This window comes from Lepus europaeus, chromosome 11 (genome assembly GCF_033115175.1).
Source record: "Lepus europaeus isolate LE1 chromosome 11, mLepTim1.pri, whole genome shotgun sequence".
Lineage (NCBI taxonomy): Eukaryota > Metazoa > Chordata > Mammalia > Lagomorpha > Leporidae > Lepus > Lepus europaeus.
The window spans coordinates 79,047,087-79,069,681 of NC_084837.1; the positions used below are offsets into that span (position 1 = coordinate 79,047,087).

The 22,595-nt window shown below is 48.1% G+C and overlaps 1 protein-coding gene across 4 annotated transcripts in view; it reads left to right on the forward strand.

Annotated features, from left to right (window-relative positions):
* Nucleotides 1-22,595, forward strand: part of CGNL1 (cingulin like 1) — a 176,369-nt gene that overhangs the window by 89,540 nt on the left and 64,234 nt on the right. For all 4 annotated transcript variants that reach the window (XM_062205997.1, XM_062205998.1, XM_062205996.1 and 1 more), the window contains exon 8: nucleotides 3,918-4,130. In XM_062205997.1, the coding sequence (XP_062061981.1) occupies nucleotides 3,918-4,130 (213 nt within the window). The remainder of the gene's footprint in view (nucleotides 1-3,917; nucleotides 4,131-22,595) is intronic.

Sequence of the window (22,595 nt, forward strand, 5' to 3'; positions counted from 1 at the left end):
TAAAGGCACTTGTAGCCAAGCACTGGGCACTGTTTGCACCTGACAGATAATCCTTTGCTCTTTGGCCTGCTGCCTCTTGGTTTCATGGTCAGTTGATCGTTGCTGGATGGTGAGGAGGAAGGGCATTGGGATCCAGTCTGGATGCTGTTATAGGCATGTTAGTGTCTCAGAATTGCAATTTTTTTAATTTATGAAGAATAATAATATTCAGCTCCTTGGGTAGTCATCTCTTCGGAGTTTTAGAAATGCTTACCACACTTCTTACTATGCAGTAAGTATCAAACATGGTCAACCTTTTCCTCTCCGTCTATCTAGTTGGACTATTTTTTTTTTAATCTTATGCCCACTTGCTATGAATGGAAATACTCTGAAGGCATAAAGATTGTGAAGACATGGATTCTGAATGGGCAAAGCTTCCCCTTGTTTTCTTTGGTTGCAGTCACACAGAGGCCTGTTCGTGTCTAGTGTGTGCTTGCTTGTAATCTGAAGTTTATATATTTTCCTTGCCCTTCTTCGAGTTGATATGATTAAAGCCTAAGGTGATGGAGTCAAGTTTCGGGAACCTCCTGCGCCTGTCGGTCTCTAAACTGCAAAGCGTCAAGTCTCCTCTGTGTTGTGGCAGGGTGTAATCTGATTGGACCTGTGCAGCCCGCTCCACTTAAGCAACAGCCGGAGCTGCAGATAACAGCATGTCTGGGATAGAATGCACAGTGGAACCCTCCGTCCTGGCCATGCATTGGCCGGCAGCACACAAAGGCGACACAGAACACAGATAAATCTTGGAAAAGATAAGTGTGGGAAGAGGAATTGCCTTATCCGTAAAACAATTGAGAAATGCGTGAGTAAACGCAGGAAGCAGGGGTCAGGATAGCAAGGGCTGCTCTGAAGCCACAGGCAGGAGGCTGCAGGAAGCCCTCCAGGGCGGCCACAGCAACAGGGATGGGGGAGGCGTGGGGCAGGGACAGCCGAGCACCCGTTTGGTGAATGCCAGGACTGGGTATTGTTTTATAGGATCTCTGTGTCAGCGCTTGGAAGAACCAGAGCTGACCTCCTTCCCTGGATAGGTCTCTTGGTTCTTCTGAGCTCATCCGTGCAAGCTAGTTTAGATGCTTGATGGCTTTGGTCTAGCCTGTGCAGCGCTGCCTCACTATGGGATTACAGAGGTTACCCTGGTCCGATGGATATGCATGTCCTAGAGAAAAAGGAAGGAGATTTCCTTGTGTGTTATATATAAGCTGGCATCAGAGTTTCCTCCCTCCCTCCCTCCCTTCCTTCCTATTTATTTGAAAGAGTTACTGAAAAGCAGAGGCAGAGAGAAACAGAGGTCTTCCATCTGCTTGTTCACTCCCTAGATGGCTGCAATGGGTAGAGCTGAGCCAATCTGGAGCCAGGAGCTTCTTCCTGGTCTCCCACACGGGTGTAGGGGCCCAAGGACTTGGGGCATCTTCTACTGCCTTCCCAGGCCATAGCAGAGGGCTGGATTGGAAGTGGAGCAGCCAGGACTTGAACCGGTGCCCATACGGGATGCTGGCACTGCAGGTGGTAGCTTTACCCACTATGCCACAGTGCTGGTGCCATCAAGGGTCAGTTTTTTTCTTTTTTTCTTTTTTTTTTTTTTGACAGAGTTATAGACAGAGAGACAGAGAGAAAGGTCTTTCTTCCATTGGGTTACCCACCAAATGGCCGCTACGGCTGGCACTGCACCGATCCGAAGCCAGGAGCCAGGTGCTTCCTCCTGGTCTCCCATGTGGGTGCAGAGGCTCAAGCACCTGGGCCATCCTCCACTGCCCTCCAGGGCCACAACAGACAGCTGGACTGGAAGAGGAGCAACCGGGACTAGAACCCGGCATCCATGTGGGATGCCGGCTCCACAGGCGGAGGATTAACCTAGTGAGCCACAGTGCCAGCCTCATGGGTCACAGTTCTTGAGAGGAAAGTAGCTTAACATCTCCTGTTGCCTCTGGGCCCTGGGGGCAGCCCTTACTCTCATTCCCCAGGTGCTCTGAGACAACAGTATTGTGTTCTTATTCTGAAGCCACAAATGAATGACTGGCTGTCTGTCGTGCATATGTTAATGTATTTATATCCAGAAAAGATGCATGCTTTCAATATCATTAATGCATGCATCAAAAAATATAGCAAACCAGATCTTTATACTTTTTTCATAAAGCTGATAGTCTACTATAGTAAAGTGATTAAAAAAGCTATCAAAATACATAACATGATTGCAGGGTGAAAAGTGTTAAGTACCATGAGAAAAGTCCTAGGAATACTCATGACAGGAATTCATGGAAGACTTCATGGAAGAGATTATTTGTATCTGGGTCTTCAGAGATGTTGGGACTCCAGCCAGAGGATGCTGCATGGATCTTACTTTGTGGGCTGCAGGTGAGAGATGAGATGTAGGGGGGCAGCTGCATGGCTGTGGGTAACATCTGCACCCCAGGTGATGAAGGAACCTGGCAAAGGAGAGGGGGCTGAGGACCAGAGAAAAATCCAGGCTGTTGCTAGGTGGCAAGTGGTGCTGCTCACAAGAACAATGAACACAGTAAGAGGAAAGAAAGGAGCCTGATGGATTCACTTGAAACCCTGCCGAATCTGCAGTGCCCAGATGGCCTGCGTGGATGTGCTGGGCAGGTCCCTGGATGTGGTATTACAGAGAAGGGTTGGAAGTAAGGGCTTGGGAGTCATTTATTTAGAATTAATAGCTGGAAAATATTATGTGAGCTTGCCAAAGGAGAATAAAGAAGGCAAAGCTGCATTCTTGGAGATGATCCTTGGGTTCTGAGAAGAGGGAGAGCAAAGCCAATAAAAGATTATCACAGAAAAAGTGGCCCAAGGGAGGAAAATGGGGGATTGTGCTGCCTTTGAACTTGGAGGGAGAATCTTAAGGGGATAGGCAGGGAGGATCAGAGAGGGGTCAAGGAAATCAAGGAATGAATTCGCAAAGGCCTCTGGGTACGGTGAGTCACGCTTTCTTAACAGGGTAGGGGCAAAGCTATAGAGCAAGACATTGCCGAGTGAATGGGTGATCAGGAAGGAGGCTTTGAAAACCCAGAGCCCTACAGCTTGAAGGGGAGATGCTTGTGGGATGCCGAGAGAAGATAACTGAAGTAGTAAAGTGAGGGGCAGGCTGGTAAGGGACAGTTGCTTCCTTGAGAAGTGGCTTTGGGTGGGGAGACGCCTTGGAGCGAAGAGGAGAGTTGAGATGGGGAGGAAGGGCGTGCACCGGGGAGGGTGTGCCCAAGCTGGTGGAGCACGCAGAAGGTCAAAGGCGATGAAGAAAGAAAAAGGTTGGGTCTTTGGCAGGCCACACTCGGGTTTGGATTATGTGGTTCGTAGGGGAACTTGTTGTCCCAGTTCTGTGACTTTCCTCACGGACTCCTGGCATTTAAGGAAGAGAAAATATGAATACCGAGCTCTGCTCAGATGGGCAGATGAGATAGCAGGAAAACAGTCAGTCATCCCCTGAGTGTTAGGAGTGTGGATGGAGGGAGGACTGTGGGTTAATACAGCATTGCAGGAGGGCAAGGGGCAGGCCAGGCCAGCCAGTCAGCGTGTCCTCCGCAAAGCAGTGGCACTTAAAGGGCGTTGTCAAGGACAGAAAATCATTGCACTGAGATGGAATAAGATGGCAAAATACCAACAAACATGAAATCAGTTTTGCTTTCCTGCCCTCCATAAAATCTGCAAAAAGCCAGGACAGAAGAATCCAGGGAGACAATGAGATGTGAGAAGTACGGGGGAGTGGGGAGAGGAAGTGGTGCCCTCAGCAGGTGTGCGGTCTGAGGACGGAGAGGGACTGAGCAGGACAGGGGAGATGGCCCTCGCCCTGGCTGAGCTGGAGGAGAGACGCAGGGCTGCCTGACAGACGTGTGTCATTTTCCATCTCTCCTCTGTGCGTTCCTGCTCTGTAGGAGCTCCTACAGGCGAAACAAGACCTCCAGGACCTGCTGATCACCAAAGAGGAGCAAGAAGACCTCTTGAGGAAGCGGGAGCGGGAGCTCACTGCCCTGAAGGGAGCCCTCAAAGAAGAGGTTTCCAGCCACGACCAGGAGATGGACAAGCTGAAGGAGCAGTACGATGCCGAGCTGCAGGCCCTGCGGGAGAGCGTGGAGGAAGCAACCAAGGTGAGGCCCCGAGCCCATCAGACCGCAGAGGATGTCGGGACAGGGCAAGGAACCTGGCTAGGGAACCGATGGATTCTTACACCCAGGTGAATGTTTTCCTTCCTTTTAATTATACAGTGAAGCTCAGTTTAGTTAGGTCGTGGAAATAGAGCTTGTTCACAAAGAGTGAGCACCACAGTTCTGCTGTTGACGTTTTAAAATCTATACATGTAAACGCTGTCAGGAACCATGGTGAACTGCTAACGCAGGAGCTAAGACGCGAATGCCCCTGTGAACTCTGCAAGTTCTGCAGCCCCAGGCGGAGTAGTGAGCTGTGTTCTTTGTGAGCGTTGTGTGGCTTTGCTCGGAGAGGCTGAATTGCAGCCAGGACCCACCTTCCTGGACTCCTTCACCTCTGTGCCTTTTGGCTTTTGTTACACAATTTGGTTTCGTTCGTCAGCAAAGTTAATGCAAAGGAGAATTGGCTGAAATGCCCAAACCCTTCCAAGTTAATTTTTCTCTTAATTGAATCGTTGGCTCCTACAAATAGATTCTAAGTCATGTTGAAGTCTTTCGCTGCGGGCTTCATGTTGGCCGTAGAAGCAGAGAGAAGCGTTTTTTTGGGGAAATGCTTTGAAATATCATGCCATCTTTAGGGAAAGAGAAGAATTACAGGGGATGACGTTATTTGTGTCTGCAAAGTATAGGCTGAAAATGATAAAGAGCTTGATATTGTTGGATTGTTCTGTGATGACACTGACAGCTCAGAGCTAACAGGAACTCTCTCTCCTAAGCCCCATGGTGATTCACTGATTTTCAGTTATGTCATGATAATTGCAAAGGACAAGAAGTGAAAGATGGGTTCATTTGTTGTAACAATAGAAAGTCTGGGAAATAGTCTGTTTTGGGGCTACTATAACTTCGAGGCAGTTTTCAAATCCTTTTGTTGACTTTCTAATCTTAGCTTTTTTCTGAGATTTGATTTAATCCGAGGGAGAAAATCAGAACTGATTTAATTTTCATTGCTTTGAGGGGACACATGTGCTTTTTGTGTCTCAGTTCATTGCTGTGCAACAGCCTGATGTCCTTGGTCTTGACCTCTGTGTGCCCTTGCTTTGCTAGGTACGTCCAGTGGGTTCCAGAGTACAACGACTTCTCTTTGAATTGTCATTTTTGAAAAATCACCCTTACACCCAGCATATCAAAGCTCATGTCAGTGCGGAGTAATCTGGGTGGCTGACTTAAGGGTAGCTGAGAACTGTGTGTGGTCCAAGGTTTAGGGAAAATCAAACTGCCAAACACATGGGGTGGAAGGTATTTTATTAGAACCTTCTAGGTTCTCTATCATAGCTCTATGTGTGGAGAAAGGAAACATGATAGGGGAAAGAGAATATCTGAGATCCTTTGTGGAGACTTAGACTCCTGCATTTCGACCCTTTAGGGCTGCCTTGTGGTTCATTCACAGTGTTTTCATTATGTCAATTCAGGAGAGAGAACTGCCTTGACCCATGTCAATCTGAGAAGGAAATGACAAGCGGGTTAGTCCAGATGTATCACTGGTGGAGAACACGGAGTTTGAGTGCTAGGGAGGTAACACCAAGGGGTTCCTCTTAGAACACAATGGAGTGTGCACCAGCAAGGACACCCCTCCTTCAGAGGCCGCTGTTGGATCAAGCTTCCACCCTGAATATATGAGCCTATGTTTGACTTCGAGGTTTAAAAGTCTGTGTGAGCCAGAGAGCCAAATCGTGTTCAAACTGCAGCATACACCTTGCTAGCCTTTGCTGTTTTTTTTTCCCCCCCTTATGTTTATTAATTTGAAAGGCAGAGTTAGAGAGACTTTCCATCTACTGATTCATTCCCCAAATGGCCATAACAGCTGGAGCTGGACTGATGTGAAGCCAGGAGCCAGGAACTTCTTTCAGGTCTTCAACATGGGTGCAGGGGCCCGAGCATTTGGGCCAACGGCCCACTGCTTTCCCAGCCCATAGCAGGGAGCTGGATCAGAATAGGAGCAGCCAGGAGTCGAGTCGGCTCCCATATGGGATGGTGGCACTGCGGATGTCAGCTTTTCCCACTATGCCAAGGTGCTGCCCCTAGCCTTTGCTTCTGAAATTGACTGCTGAACAGTTGTCCTGAGATCCTTTCATGGGGAAAAATGTGTCAATTTAGTAGATAGATGCTATCTGTTTGTTACATGGTTTTTGTTAGCAATATAGAATAATTGTCAGATTCTATTGCATATTGGGAGGAGAGCAATTAGATATGATTTTATAATCTGGTAAAAAATGTTTCTTAAATTTGCGCACCAGTGTTTAACCTTTCCATGCCCCAGAAGAAGGAATCACCATTATGACAAAAGCTGGCATTTCTTTAAGGAATTTTATCCCATTGGAAAGTCTATTTGACAGGTTTTAGGAGACAGTCCAACCGCCTTTCATCATTTATGCTAGTTTTGTTGGCCACTATTTCAGGCCAAAAAACCTGTAAAATGCTGTTTTATCATTTTTGAATATCAAGCACTTCATCCTGGCCTGAGCTGGAGTATTAAAAGTTGTACACTCTCAGAACATTTGGCGAAGACTAGGAAATGAGCAACACCACAGAGGTATTCTGGACGGATACCTCAAAATCGTGCTTTTTGCAGCCACAAAGGAGAGAGATTGATTGCTCACCACGTAGGAATTCATGAGTGCCGGGGTCATGCAGCATTTCCTTGCCCTGCAGGAGGGATCGTGCCTCGCTGGCAGAGCAGGCACGGTTTGGGGTATGTGAACTATTTCACGTCCCTTCTTGCCAGAGAAATGGGTTTTCCTGGTCTCTTAGGGGATTCCATTTAACATTCTTTTAAAGAGTTGTTCATTCCCTGGCACCTTATTTCATAGCACGCTGCTTTTCTCAGTTCCATGTCCTTTGATGCGTTTTCCATCTAAAAAAAATATTATTTGAGAGGCAAGAAGTAGAGATGAGAGAGCTCCCATTTTCTCACTCATTTCCTAAATGCATGCAGTGGCCAGAAATGGGTGGACCAAAGCTGGGAGTCAGGAACTCATTCTCACATGGGTGGCGGGAATCCAACCAATGGAGCCAACATCTGCTGCCTCCCAGGGTGTGTGTGAGCAGGATGCTGGAATCGGAAGCAGAACCTGGACTCAAACGTGGGGAATCTGATATGGGATGCAGGCTTCCCAGTTGGTGGCTTAACCGCTAAGCCAAATGCCTGCCTGTGTTTGCGGTTTAGAAAAGGAAAAGTCCACTGCCCCCAGGGTCTGTGGCAGTGGCCGGAGCCCTTTGGCGCAGAGTCGGCATTGGGGAGGTGAATGAGTGCCATCTGGGAGTGAAATGAAGCCTCTCCACGGTTGTTAACCTCTCTCTCCCTTGTCTGTAACTACACACAGCAGAATTTCTTGATTTCTCAGAGCTTAGGCTTAGCTCAAATTCCAGCTCCTTTGAGAACTTCCCTGGCTGCTCCGTGAACCCTACCGTTTTCAGAGATTGGGGGGTTGTTGCACATTTGATTCTCTGCTTTGTCTCCCCGCCGTGTTCGGGTCTGGCCGTTGTGCGTGGCAGTCACTGGATGGTTGCTAAATGTGGATTCCAGGAATAGAGAGCCAACAAGGGAGATGCCCTCAGAGTTCCCGGAAAATCCCACGACCAAGCATTAGCCTGATTGGGGGCTTTCATTTAGGAATTAAAATTATTTCCCACGAGAATGGACAAGTCTTGTCTGCTAGGAGCAATATCAATATGCTCCTATTGATCGTGGAAGGACGAATTTTGCCTCTAAAAGCTGCTGGTAGTATGAAGATGATAAAAGAGCCACTTTGGTTCCTGTGCCAGGTAATATGATTTGGGGGTCATCAGGCACTCTCAGAATGTCCAGCACGTAGCACGCATCTCAGGAGAGTGCACAAGGGAGAAGATGACGGCATGGGAGCCCGTCCCGCCATCCTGCACTTCCCTGTGGCATTTACAGATGGGCTTACCGAGCAGGTGCCGAGAGCAGGCTCTGCTGCTCAGTTCCGTGAGGGCTGTGAAGAGGAATGAACACAGCGAGAAGCAGGGTGCGAGAGTCACGGGGGTGGGTGGGTGACATGTGGACTGTGACTCAGCCCCGAGGAGGGAGGAACCGAGAGGGTGAAGAAAAGGGGCTGTGGATGGCAGGAGGACAGGCAGGCCTGGACACACAGGCCCGAGAGGAGCAGCCGGGTGCCGTGAGGGGAGAGCGTGGAGAAGGGAGCCTTTTTTGGGTGAAATTAATGAGAAATCTAGGAATTTCGTACAGCAGACCACTTGTGCGTTATGTCATCACGTACCCGGTCTCCTGTACTCCGACCTGGCCTGCTCCTCGTCCTGGAAACTCCTTCTCACACAATGCCCACCTTTTATATTCTGTGCCCTAATGAGAATTTTTTTCAAATTCAGTTATGTTGAATTTTTCTCCCTCTCCAACACAGCCCTTTAATTTTGGCTGCTTGTGAGTTGTTCACACAACTGTCTGACAGTGTCACCCACTCTCGGGAAATCAAATACGGGCTTCCCAGCTCCTTTCCCCCACCACTCCTAGGTTTTCCCTGCTCTGTTTCCCACCAGGCACTTGTGGGGAACAGGATGAACAAACAGAATGACAAGGTTACAGGTACAAGGTTACAGGTACTGTGGCATAGCAGGTAAAGCCTCTGGCTGCAGTGCTGGCATCCCATATGGATGCCGGTTCAAGTCCCACTGCTCCACTTCTGACCCAGCTCTCTGCTGTGGCCTGGGACAGCAGCAGAGAATGGCCCAAGTCCTTGGGCCCCTGCATCTACGTGGGAGACCTGGAAGAAGCTCCTGGCTCCTGGCTCTGGATCGGCCCAGCTGCGCCATGACAGACGTTTGGGGAGTGAACTGGCAGATGGAAGACCAAGTGAACTGGCAGGTGGAAGACCTTTCTCTTTCTCTCTCTACCTCTGCCTGTGCCTCTCTGTAACTCTGCCTTTCAAATAAATAAATAAATTTTAAAACAAAACAAAAGGTGCTGTGGTTGAGGCAATCACGAAAGGTTTGTTGCATTAGATGGCAAAATTCAGAAGAGAAATAGCACATCTTCAGTAATTTGATACCCTAAGTGCCTTTTAGGTACCAAATTCTTAAGAATCAGAAGTGAAAAAGAATCTTCCTTTTCCAAGAAGTTTCTCCAAGAGATTCTAGACATTACCACATCTTTGGAACCAATTCCCCTTAGTAAATCTGAAACGATGAGAATGACCAAGAAAGCTTAAATTGGCTAAATGCAAGGCAGAAGAATGGATGTTGTCCTGGGGATGGGTTAAAATATATTTATTTTTAAAAAATCCGTTAGATTCCAGTTACAGTGAAGATTTCCAGAGGGAGTGGCATCTTCCAAGATGCAGCATTCTTACGGAGCGTTCTACTTTTCCTGGCTGGTGGGACGGAGTAAAGGCTGCAGCCCTCCTGGGGTACTGTCAGGAAGGAGTGGGTTTTTTTGTTTTTGTTTTTTCCTTTGGGGGAGTGGAGTAGATCTGGCCGCTGCTGTGTCCTGGAGAGGATTTGGCCGCGCATCCCAGTGCAGAAAGAAGAACTCGGGAAGAGTGACATCAGGGAGGTTGCTTACACTGGGACAGGTGGGACATGCGATCATCCTTAGGGACCACACCTGGGAGCCTTGAGCTTGGTGGAGCAGCCTGGCATTTTCTACCTGTTCCAGCGGGGACGGAGGGCAGGACTTCGAGGGCGCCCAGGTGACCCAGAAAATCCCAGCACATTCACATGCCATGTGAAGAGAAAGTGCTGAGACTTCATGGGGTGGAGAAAAAGGAAAATAAAAAGACAAAACTCCCAAACCACCTTGTCCAGGCCTCAGAGCATCAGAACAGTCAGCCATAGAGTTGCATGATGTCTTACCTTCTGTAGACCTGAGTGTCCGTGGTAGAGGGAGGAGAATGCCTGCCTGTGTCACGTCTGTGCTGTGGAACAACCAGGGGAAAGGCCTTAAATGGACTGGGCAGTTCTGATGTTCAGTGGCCCTAGTTTTTGATCCCCTGGGAATGGATTGTTGCTATGATTTTGGGAATTTCCACTCAATAAACAGTGTGTTCATCATCTTTAAGCAGATTCCTGGGGAATATTTCGGTGATGCCAGGCGCTGTGGTAGGTTGTAGGAATGAAATGGACAGTGGGGTGAGACGGACGTTTTCCGGATCATCACACGTATAGGGGTATAGTTCTGTTGTGACGAGCACTTGGAAGTGGAGGGAGGGAAGGAGGAGGGAAGTTTATTGAGGAATATAAGGATGGAGGTCTGAAGGGTGATTTTAAGAACTCCACAAGTCTAGCAGAGGAAACAGCGTGTGCAGAGGGCTTGGGGCAGGTGGGAGTGTGGTATGGCCAGGGTGTGGCCAGCGAGGACAGTGCGTGTAAGGGGTGGTGGGAAGTCCGGTGTGGAATGAAGTAGAGGCAAATAGGAAGCAGCTCATGTGTGCAGGGCACCTTACGGATTCTGTTCTTTTCCCTAAGAGCAATGGAAGTCGTTGAAGACTCTGAGAGGGGAGAGTGTGAATTTGACGTGGGTGGATCCTTTCCACAAAGAGCCTGCCTTGGCCTCCGTGAGCAGATGAACACCCTGGGGTGGTTCATCCGTGCTGCCCCCCAAGAGGAAGCCATGGCTCTCTGGCACCTCCTCAGCGGCCCAGTTGTGTTTTCAGTGGGATTAGTACCTGTCCATGTCTCTGCTGATGTGTGTGGAGAAAGCAAGGGAAGAGGATCGTTTGTGAGCTTTTGCTCTTTGCTAAGCCTTGGGTGCCTGAATTTGTCATCTCTCCCCTGTGAATGAGTAGGCGAGAGGTGATAGGGCTCACGGGTAAAGGGTCAAGTTTGATTTTTGGATGGTGAGGTGTGGCAGAGGAAAGTATTCATTTTTCTTGCCTGAAAAGTACATTATGATGAGAATACATTTTATTTTGAAAAATGTATTTGGAGGAAGAGGAGGATACTGATTGATTGAACTTTGAACTGCTGGCTTACTCACTGGATGCCAGTAGTAGCCAGGGCTGGGTGAGCGGAAGCCAGGAGCTCTGTCTGGGTCTCCCACATGGCTGCTGGGGCGCAAGCATTTGCATTATCATCTGCTGTCTCCAGGATGTGCGTTAGCAGGAGGCCGGATTGGAGGTGGTGGGGAGACTTGAACTCAGGCACTCAACTCTAGTGTATGGATGTCCCAAGTGGCAGTTCAAGCAGCTGTGCCACAAAGCCCACCCACTTTGTTTTATATATATATATGTGTGAATATATATATATATACATGTATATATATGTATATATACACGTATATATATGTATATATTATGTATATATATTGATTTTTTTTTTTTTTGACAGGCAGAGTGGATAGTGAGAGAGAGAGACAGAGAGAGAGGTCTTCCTTTTTGCCGTTGGTTCACCCTCCAATGGCCGCCGCGGTAGCGCGCTGCGGCCGGCGCACCGCGCTGTTCCGATGGCAGGAGCCAGGTGCTTCTCCTGGTCTCCCATGGGGTGCAGGGCCCAAGGACTTGGGCCATCCTCCACTGCACTCCCTAGCCACAGCAGAGAGCTGGCCTGGAAGAGGGGCAACCGGGACAGGATCGGTGCCCCGACCGGGACTAGAACCCGGTGTGCCGGCGCCGCAAGGTGGAGGATTAGCCTAGTGAGCCGCGGCGCCGGCCTATGTATTGATTTTTGACAGGCAGAGTGGACAGTGAGAGACAGAAAGGTCTTCCTTTGCCATTGGTTCACCCTCCAATGGCACTGCGGCCGGCGCGCTGCGGCCAGCGCACCGTGCTGATCCGAAGCCAGGAGCCAGGTGCTTCTCCTGGTCTCCCATGGGGTGCAGGGCCCAAGGACTTGGGCCATCCTCCACTGCACTCCCGGGCCACAGCAGAGAGCTGGCCTGGAAGAGGGGCAACCGGGACAGAATCCGGTGCCCTGACCGGGACTAGAACCCGGTGTGCCAGCGGCACAGGTGGAGGATTAGGCTATTGAGCCGTGGCGCCGGACTTTATATATATATTTTTTTAACTAGAGAGTGGGGATACCTTTTAACTTTTATAGGAGCAGAGAAAATAACTGAGTGGAGTGCTTGCTTATCTCTCCAAATAGGATGGATATTTGGAGACTTCTGTCTTATCTATGGTTCTGTTTATTTTTTTAAAAAGATTTATTTATTTATTTATTTGAAAGAGTTACACAGAGAAGGAGAGGCAGAGAGAGAGAGAGAGAGAGAGAGAGAGAGAGAGAGAGAGAGTGTTAGAGGTCTTCAATCTGCTGGTTTACTCCCCAGTTGGCTGCAATGGCTGGTGTTGTGCCGATTCAAAGCCAGGAGCCAGGAGCCTCCTCCGGGTCTCCCACTTCAGTGCAGGGGCCCAAGAACTTGGGCCATCTTCTGCTTTCCCAGGCCACAGCAGAGAGCTGGATTGGAAGTGGAGCAGCCGGGACTTGAACAGGCACCCATATGGATGCTGGCACTGCAGGAAGTGGCTTTACCCGCTACACCACAGTGCCGGCCCCAACATGGCTCTGTTTAAAGCCTGGGAGTGTGAGTGAGGAAGGACCTGAGCCATTTCCTGAGGGCCTGAGACCACATGCATTTCCAGATGTGGTTATGGTTGAACCACGAGAACTAGGCGGTGCAATGACAGAGGTTGTGTTTAATAGTCAAGGACAATCATAGCCACTGGAATATTGCACATACTTGAGTGCTTAACATCTGAGAGGGGAAAAAGCTTTAATTTTATTATCAGAAATCCTACTCCATCTGTGTTACTTTCTCTGACTCTCTAGACTCTGCCTGATATTTTTCTTAAGGCTTGCCAAGATCATGAAGTCGATTTCTACTTGGTGGAAAGATTTGGCATCATTATCTGATCCCTTTAAGCAGAAAATGGAATATGTCATACGCTCTAAATCCATTAGATAAGAAGCATATGGCAAGAGAAATGTCTGCAGTGGCAAAGTAAGCCAGGGTGTAGAAGATGTTTATGGCAGTCAGCTTCTCAGTTGGCCCCTAGTGATCCCCACTTCCTTGTAGCCTTCCTCCTTTGTAGTACCTTCCCATGTTGGGTTGGGATGACTTGTGTAGCCAGTAGATGGTTATGGAAATGCTGGAGTGTGAATTCCATTGCTAGGTGAAAAAAGGCATTGTTCCTTGCTCCTGGCTTGGTGTTGCATCTCTCTGTGGGAAGCTGCTACCGTGTTGTGAAGTCACTCAGGAGCCTGCAGAAGGACTGTGTCCTTGGGGACTGTTGCTGTGTGGATGTGCTGTCTTGGAAGCAGACCCTCCAGCTCCAGGGAAGCTGACAGCCTTGGCTGGCATCTTCTTTTTTATTTATTTCTTGGAGAGGGAGAGGGGAAGCTGAAAGGGAAGGAGAAGGGAGAGTGAGAGTTCTCCATCTGCTGGCTCACTCCCCAAGTACTGTAATGGCTGGGGCTGGATGAGGCTGAAACCAGGAGTCAGGAACTCAATCCAGGTCTCCCAGGTAGGTGGCAGAGACTCAGTTACTTGTGCCGTCACTGCTGCCTCCCGGGGTCTGCACTAGCACGAAGCTGCAGTCAGGAGTCAGAGTGTGGCACTGAACCCAGGCACTCAGATGTGGGAGGCAGGCCAGGCTGAACATCTTGGCTGCAATCTGATGAGAAACCCTGAGCGCCAGAATCCAGTCAATTGTGTCATTTCTTTTTTTATTATTATTATTTTTTATTTTTTGACAGGCAGAGTGGACAGTGAGAGAGACAGAGAGAAAGGTCTTCCTTTGCCGTTGGTTCACCCTCCAATGGCCGCTGCGGCCGGCGCACCGCGCTGATCCGAAGGCAGGAGCCAGGTGCCTATCCTGGTCTCCCATGGGGTGCAGGGCCCAAGCACTTGGGCCATCCTCCACTGCACTCCCTGGCTACAGCAGAGAGCTGGCCTGGAAGAGGGGCAACCGGGACAGAACCGGCGCCCCGACCGGGACTAGAACCCGGTGTGCCAGCGCCGCAAGGCGCCGGCCAATTGTGTCACTTCTAAATTCATTACCCTCCAAGTTCTGAGAGGTAGTGCTTGGTGGTTCTTTTAGGCTGCTGAGTATTGAAATAGTTTGTTGAGCAGCGGTAGATGTCTACTGCAGCATTTTGACTTACCCTAGGCAGTGAAGAGTGTTGTGTTGTGTTTGTGTATCTATTCATTCAACAGATATTTTTGAGTGCTTGTCTATTTGTGGTGCTGGACTTACATAAAAGGATTTAGCCATGTTGTTGGTGGCACATGGATTGCACTGGAAATTCTTAGAGTAGTAAGGCGGTGGCCTCTGAAGTGGACAGATGTGGTTTGGTGAGTTGTGAGTTCTGGAGTAAGTCATGTGTTCATGGTGACCGCACGTTAGGATTCTGGAAATGTGTGTGAGAACAGTTAGAGGGAATGGAAAAATCCTGCCTCAGGCATCACTCAGAAGGAGAACTTGTCTGAGCCAGCAGCATTGGATAATTTCATGAAAGACAAAATAAAGGGCTAGGTGTCTGACTGCCGGCGTGGATGGAGTCATGCGGTTGTGTCAGCAGCCAGGCGGAGTTGGGGACTGGGAGCAGCGTGATGGCTGGGCCTCCCCCTTGGGGGCTACACAGATGCAGGCGAGAAGATGGCCAAGCACACACATTTTTCCTTTTAACATTTGTCTTCTCCTTCCTCCTTTTTGTTTTATTTGTTAAAGTTCTGCACATGTTTCTCAAGTGTGTGGTCCAAAGGGAAGAAATACTGCCTGTGTCTGGATGTAGGGAAACTTTGAATCCACTTACAGTTAGGAGGGGAAAAAGAAAAAAAGGCCGGATGTGCTTCAAAGACTTTGTGGAACCAGTCTGGATATAAAGAAGTAAGCAAATATATGACAGAGCTCAGCCAAGGTGACATGTGAGATGGGTCTGGAAGCATTGGGCTGATGTAGCCCGGGAGGATGTTAAAACCTTGTCTTTTCCCAAACCATCTGCTGTGCTTGAGGGAGAAGGCTGGCTGGATAGCACAGGGACGACATAGCTGGCAAACTGGTTGGAAAACACTGAGTTCTTCATGTCCTCGTAGCAAGAATCAAAGCGTTCTAAATGCTGGAAAATACGCAGACTGGTTGTCTGGTAGAATCCCTACGGGGAAGTCCTTTGAGCCACTTGGATTTATACCTATGATCCAAACTTGAGCCCAGCATGGGCCAAGTCCAAGGAACAGGGAGCTGTTTTCACCTTCTTTGTGTCTACCTGGACAAGGCATTCTGCTTCCGTGTCTCTAAGCGAGTGACCTTGTGTGAAAGATTCCCTCGGCTTCCTCTGTGCTTGCTTGCTGGGATCCCCGGCCCGGCAGGCCCCTACCTTGCCTGCTCTGCTTCCTTCTACCAGTCCTGTTGGGAACTGTTTCCTTTGCAGGCCCAACTCGGTGTCACTTCCTGGATCTGTGTCAGTGACCCTTCAACCAGCAGCAGATGCCTGTGCTGTGTACCGTGCACTTCCTGTTGCTGAACTGGAGAGAACGTGGCCGGCAGGTGCTGACCTCTGTGGCTGATTCAGGGCCGGTGGAGAACCCGGGTTAATTATTGACTCTGCTCCCGTGCTGCCACTGGTGTTGACCTTGACGGGACACCGCTGGGAGTTAGTGAGAGCCTGGCCTGGCATTTAACTCTCAGGATAATGTGGGCCAGAAATGACTTCTTGCTTTGCCGTCAATCCTGTCTCTGCGTTTATGGCTGACATTCATATACATCCGGCCTTGTCCGCCTCCAGCAGTCAGCACTGTGTGCTCACTTTGTTCGGGAGACGGATGTCACATAAGGTCAGGGGCCTGGCTCGTTGCTGTAGGAGGACAAAGGCCACAGTGATCGGGATGCCGCTGGGAGAGCAGCGGAACAACATTTGGGCCTGGTCGGTGTGGCAGGTTAGAAAGCACCCTATCTCCCCGTGCCCCTTTTGTTTTAAACTCACAGCTCCTCTCCTTGTGCCGTTCTGAGTCTTTGATTGGTGCTACCAGAGGTTAAATTGGAGCAACTTCCTAGTGTCAAGTCAACAGCCTTGCCCTTTCTAGAAGGCACTTGAACTGGAGGAGGCCCTCTCACTGTTGACACTGCTCCCTCCCTTCCCCGAAATGAAATCCACTCTAGGGCAATGATTGCCTGCTGTTGTGTCTTGCAGAAAGCTGCCTTAAAAGTGCTAACTGCTGAACATAGATTGGCGAGAGGCTCCATGGTGATGCGGGAGGTGGACCCTAACTAATTAGGAAGCTAGCTCTAATCTGTGTTGGGTGGGCTGGAGGGTTTGCTTACTGATCTCTACAGTAGGAATGTAGTTTATTCTCTGTCGAGAGCTACAGAGTACTGTGGAGATCCGGCTGCCCCAGCCCCACCAGGGAAGCACAAGGACTTTGTTAGAGGTGGTTCCTGGTCTCTTGCTGTTTCCAGTACACTGGCTGGTACTTTTATCCAGCCAACAAATATGTGCTCTATAAACACACATGTACTTTTGAGGGAGGCAGTTGGCTTAAGAAGAGAGTTTGCAGAGATGGGTGTGAAAAACTGAGCCAAACAGAGAAAGGCGGATGCAGAAAAGAAGGAGCTGGAAGGGAGAGGGCTGGGGACCGACCAGCACCTGGCTGTGCAAGCGGTCAGCATTATAAACAGGAGCTGTTTGAAGAGTGATGGGAGCAAGGCGGGGCGTGGAGGCAGGAGGGAGAAGAGACTGGCAAGGGGAGGACGAGATGCAGGGGAATGAGGTCGGTGGCAAGCAGGGGATGTGGTGACACCGAGAGGTGGAAGAGGAATCGGGGGTTTGAGCCAGGAGAAAAGATGGGGCTGAAAAATTCAAGAGGGAGACAGCAAAGGACAGGTCCCTGTTAACACCAGGTGGGACTTCTGCTCCAGGAATGTTGGCGCACAGTTACCCTTAAGAAGTGTGGCAGCCAGTGTTTCTTTTATTGCAGTATTAGAAAGATATGGGGCCGGCGCTGTGGCTTAACAGGCTAATCCTCTGCCTTGCGGCACCAGCACACCGGGTTCTAGTCCCAGTTGGGGTGCCGGATTCTATCCCGGTTGCCCCTCTTCCAGGCCAGCTCTCTGCTATGGCCCGGAAGTACAGTGGAGGATGGCCCAAGTGCTTGGGCCCTGCACCCGCATGGGAGACCAGGAGAAGCACCTGGCTCCTGTCTTCGGATCAGCGCGGTGCGCCGGCCGCAGCGGCCATTGGAGGGTGAACCAACGGCAAAGGAAGACCTTTCTCTCTGTCTCTCTCTCACTGTCCACTCTGCCCGTCCAAAAAAAAAAAAAGATGGTTACTAAATCAATGGCTTTTTTTTTTCTTTCTTTCTTTTTTTTTTTTTTTTTGACAGGCAGAGTGGATAGTGAGAGAGAGAGAGAGAGAGAGACAGAGAGAAAGGTCTTCCTTTCTGCCGTTGGTTCACCCTCCAATGGCTGCTGCGGCCGGCGCACCGCGCTGATCCGAAGGCAGGAGCCAGGTGCTTCTCCTGGTCTCCCATGCTGGGTGCAGGGCCCAAGCACTTGGGCCATCCTCCACTGTCTTCCCGGGCCACAGCAGAGAGCTGGCCTGGAAGAGGGGCAACCGGGACAGAATCCGGCGCCCCGACCAGGACTAGAACCCGGTGTGCTGGCGCTGCAGACGGAGGATTAGCCTATTGAGCCACGGCGCCGGTCATCAATGGTTTTTTAAAGTAAACTGTGAAGTGTGAGAAACTCGAAGAGGATACCTGAACCTCTTGTCACTTGAGATGGGCGATTTCTTTGCCTCTTATTTCTAGGGTCTCTGTCCATTGCATTGAGCTTGGGTATGGAGATATGCATTGAATATAGTGCTTAAAAGAGTTACAAGTATTGGCCGGCTCTGCTCACTTGGCTAATTCTCTGCCTGCGGCGCCAGCACCCTGGGTTGCTCCTCTTCCAGTCCAGCTCTGCTGTGCCCTGGGAAGGCAGTGGAGGATGGCCCAAGTGCTTGGGCCCTGCACCCGCATGGGAGACCAGGAGGAAGCACCTGGCTCCTGGCTTTGGATCGGCGTGGTGTGCCAGCTGTAGTGGCCCTTTGGGGGGGGGGGTGTGAACCAACAGAAGGAAGACCTTTGTCTCTCTCTCACTGTCTAACTCTGCCTGTCAAAAAAAAGTTACATGTGCCATCTATTTGTCTATGGAACAAAAGAGCATAGTTCAGTAAGTTGTAGAAGGTTGGGAAGGCATCAGAAAAAGAATTTAAATGACCTACAACCAACCTCTGCGGGTGAAACTAGTATTCTTTTTAAATGTGTTTTCGGAGCTGAGAATTTGACAGCCTTCTGAAGATGAGGTGGGTACACTTGTGGTTCCCTGCTACCTGTCTGTGAATGTGTGGCTTTACTTGGTGGGTGTGGGATCTTATTGTTCCGACCAGCTGGCTTGGGGACAATTCTCTTCTTTGTGAAACCAACTTGGTTTCATCTGTCACCATAGATTTTTTCTGTTACTCTGTTCAAATCATTTCTTGGTGCACAGTAAATTTTAAAAAACCTTCTGTTTGTATCCAGACAGTATCAGCTCAACCATACTACTGTATGTTTGCTAGTAGAGACAATAATTGAGAAAGACTTGGGTTTAAAGAAGGAGTGAATATTTTATAGAAGAATTTTTTTAAAAAATTGTCTTACATTGAGGTAATTACAATTCAGTTAGTTGTAAGATTAATACAGGTGGATCCCATATGCCTTTTATCCTTTTTCACTCAGTGTAACTTATTACGAACTGTAATGCAGTAGCACAATCAGGATACTATTATTGATATAGTCCAGACACAGGACATTTGCAACACCCGAAGGATCCCTCTTGCTGTCCTTTTTTTAAAGTTTCTTGGGGTGGTGCTGTGGTGTGGTGGGTAAAGCCACCGCCTGCATTGTTGGCATCCTATGTGGGTCCCAGTTTTTGTCCCAGCTGTTCCATTTCTGATCCAGCTCCCTGCTAATGTGCCTAGGAAAGCAGTGGAGATGGCCCAAGTGCTTGGGCCCCTGCACCCATGTGGGAGACCTGAAGAAGCTCCTGGCTCCTGGCTTTGGATTGGCCCAACTCTGGTTGTTGTAGCCATTTGTAGAGTAAACCAATGGATGGAAGATCGCTTTCTCTTTCTCTCCTTGTCTTTCTCTGGCTCTCTATGTAGCTCTGCCTTTTAAATAAATCTTTAAAAAAAAAATTATTTACTTGAATGAATTACAGAGAGAGCACTTCCACCCACTGGTTCACTCCCCAGATGGCCGCAACAGCCAGGACTGGGCCAGGCTGAAGCCAGGAGCTTCTGGGTCTCCCATGTGGTTACAGGGCCCGAAGCACTTGGGCCATCCTCTGCTGCTTTCCTAGGCACTAGCAGGGAGCTGGATTGGAAGTAAAGCAGCTGGGGCAAAAAATGGCACCCACATGGGATGCCAGTGTTGCAGGCTGCGACTTAACCAGCTATGCCACATGGGATGCCAGTGTTGCAGGCTGCGACTTAACCAGCTATGCCACATCTCTGGCTCCCCTGCTGTTCTTTTGCAATCACACTCCCTTGTTATCCTTTCTCGACCTGCCTTAGCACAAATGCTGATTTGTTCTCCAGTTTTTAGATTGTATTATTTCAAGGATGACATAAAGATATAGATGCAATCATACATTACGTTACCTTTTTGGATTTATTTTTTCCATTATGCATAGTTTTCTGGAGATTCATTGCAGCTGTTGCATGGCTGAAGTCATTCTTTGCTTTTTCTTACTTAAGTTATATCCCGTGGTATGGCTGGACCACTGTTTATTTAATGACCATTTACCTGGTCAAAGACATCTGAGATGTGGTTAATTTGTGCTGGTAATTCCCGAACGTGGCCCTTGGTCTGCTCTCTGCCTGGTATGAAACTCCTGGTTCATTTTTCTGACCACCCTCTCCCTTTTATGAAGCCCTCATCTTCCTGTGTATTTCTCTGATTCTCTAAATCAATTTTAAACCTTAAAAAAAAATTTTTGTGCTGGTATGAATAAAAAGAACGTTGGTACACAGGCTTTTGTTTTAATTTTTCTATAATATAAGTGCAGTTGCTGTTTTGAATGATCGTTACATGTTTAAAGAAATGGCAGTGCTATTTTACATTGCCATCAGCAGTGTGTAAATGAGCCAGTTCCTTGAGATCTTTGCCCGCACTTGGCATTGTCAATAGTTTTAATTCTTGTCATTCCCTCATAGGTGTCTAGTGAGATACCATTGTGGTTTTAATATGCAGTTTTCTATTGTCTAATGATGTGGAACATCTTCTAGTGTGCTAATTGCATGCATATCTTGTGAAGTGTCTATTCTCTGTCCATCTTTTAATTGCTGAATTTTGAAAATTATTTATACTTGTATTCTAAATAAGAGGATTTTGTGAGATAAGTCGTCTGTAAATAAATTCTCTTATTTTATTCCTTTTAGTGCAGTCTTTTAAAAAAGCAAAAAGCCTAATTTTGATGAGGTCTAACATATATTTTTTTTCCTTCTATGGATTGTGCTATTTTAAAATTTGAAATATCTCAAAATTTAAAATTTAAAAATGCTTTGTCATCAGATTTTTCCCTTTGAAATTTCATTTCTATTTACTTGAGACAGAGACAGAAACATACACATACAGAGAGAGAGAGATCCTATCCTACTCTCTGGTTCTGTCCCCAGATGGTGGCAAAGGCCAGGACTGGGCCAGGCTGAATCTGGGAGCTAGGAACTCCATCCAGTTTTCCCATGTGGGTATAAGGGACTCCGTTACTTGAGCCATCACCTGGCACCTCCAAGAGTACACAAAGGCAGGAAGCTGGAAACAGAACCAGGAGCTGGGGCTGGAAATCAAAGCCACGCACTCTGATACATTTAGCTCATGGGTTTCTTAGACCCATCCCGCTGCTGCTTTTTCTTTTTTTCTATTTTTTTTAAATAAAAATTTTGTAGTTTTAAAATTTTATATTTGCATTCATGACCCATTTCAATTAAACTTTGTAGAAAAAGACGTTTAGGTTGAGATTAATTTATTTTGCCTATGAGCATCCATTTGCTACAAAATAATTTGTTGAAAAGGCTGTTTTTCCTACACTGAATTGATTTTGAAACTTTGACAAAGATGAGTTGGCCATATTTGTGTTGATCTATTTCTGGATTCTGTTTCATTGACCCGTGTTACCTGTTCCTCTGCCAATATCACATGGTCTTGATTATGGCCACATAACTTTTTTTTTTTTTTTTTTTACAGTGAGAGAAAGAGAGAGAAAGGTCTTCTTCCGTTGGTTCACTCCCCAAATGGCCGCAATGGCTAGAGCTGCACCAATCAGGAGCCAGGAACTTCTTCCTGGTCTCCCACATGGGTGCAGGGGCCCACGGACTTGGGCCACCTTCTACTGCTTTCCCAACCTGCAGCAGAGAGCTGGATTTTAAGAGGAGCAGCTGGGACTAGAACCGGTGCCTGTATGGGATGCTGGCGCTGCAGGTGGAGGATTAATTTACTGTGCCATGGCGCCGGCCCCAACATCTTTTTTTTCTTTTCTTATCTTTTTTAAAAAGATTTATTTATTTGAAAAGCAGAGTTACAGAGAGGCAGGGGGAGAGAGAGAGAAAGAGAAGTCTTCCATCTGTTGGTCTATTCCCTAGATGGCCACAGTGGCTAGAACTGAGCTGATCCAGAGCCAGGAGCTTCCTCCGGGTCATCCATGCAGGTGCAGGGGCCCGAACACTTGGGCCATCTTCCATTGCTTTCCAGGCCATAGCAGAGAGTTGGAGTGAAAGTGGAGCAGCCAGGACTAGAACTGATACCCACATGGGATGTTAGCACTGCAGATGGCGGCTTTACCCTCTAAACCACAGCGCTGAGCCCTGTATAACATCTTGAAATCCAGTAGACAAATTCTTCCCGTTTTTTTTTCTTCCTCAAAGTTATTCTGATTACTCTGCCTTTTTATACATGTGTTAGACCAATATTGTCTGTAAGTTTTTTGAGATTCTAACAAATTATTTTACATCTACATGTCAGTGTGGGTGGAATTGACATCATGTTAATTCTTCCAATCCATGAACATGATATGTCTCTCCATTCATTTAGAACTCTTTCGGTTTATTTCACTTGTGTCATCATTTGATTTTTTTATTGTTGAACATGCGTGTCCTGTACGTGTTTTGTTAGGTTTACACCCAAGTGTTTGATTTATTGTGTATTTGTAATGGTGTTATATTTTAAAATTTCAGTATCCACCTGTTCATTGCTAGTGTAGAGGTGTACAATTGTATGCTGTTATCTATGTGTATTTCACATGATGGCCTTGGTTTTAACTTGTTTACTTAGTGACCTCATTGAACTCTCTGTTTCTGAAGTTTCTGTTTCTGGTGGATTCCTCGGGGTTGTTCTCTGAGGCAGTCATGTCACTGCAGAGAAGGACAATTTTGTTTCCTCTCTGCTGAGCTGTGTGCTTTGACTTTTCTCCCGAGATGTGGGCTAGG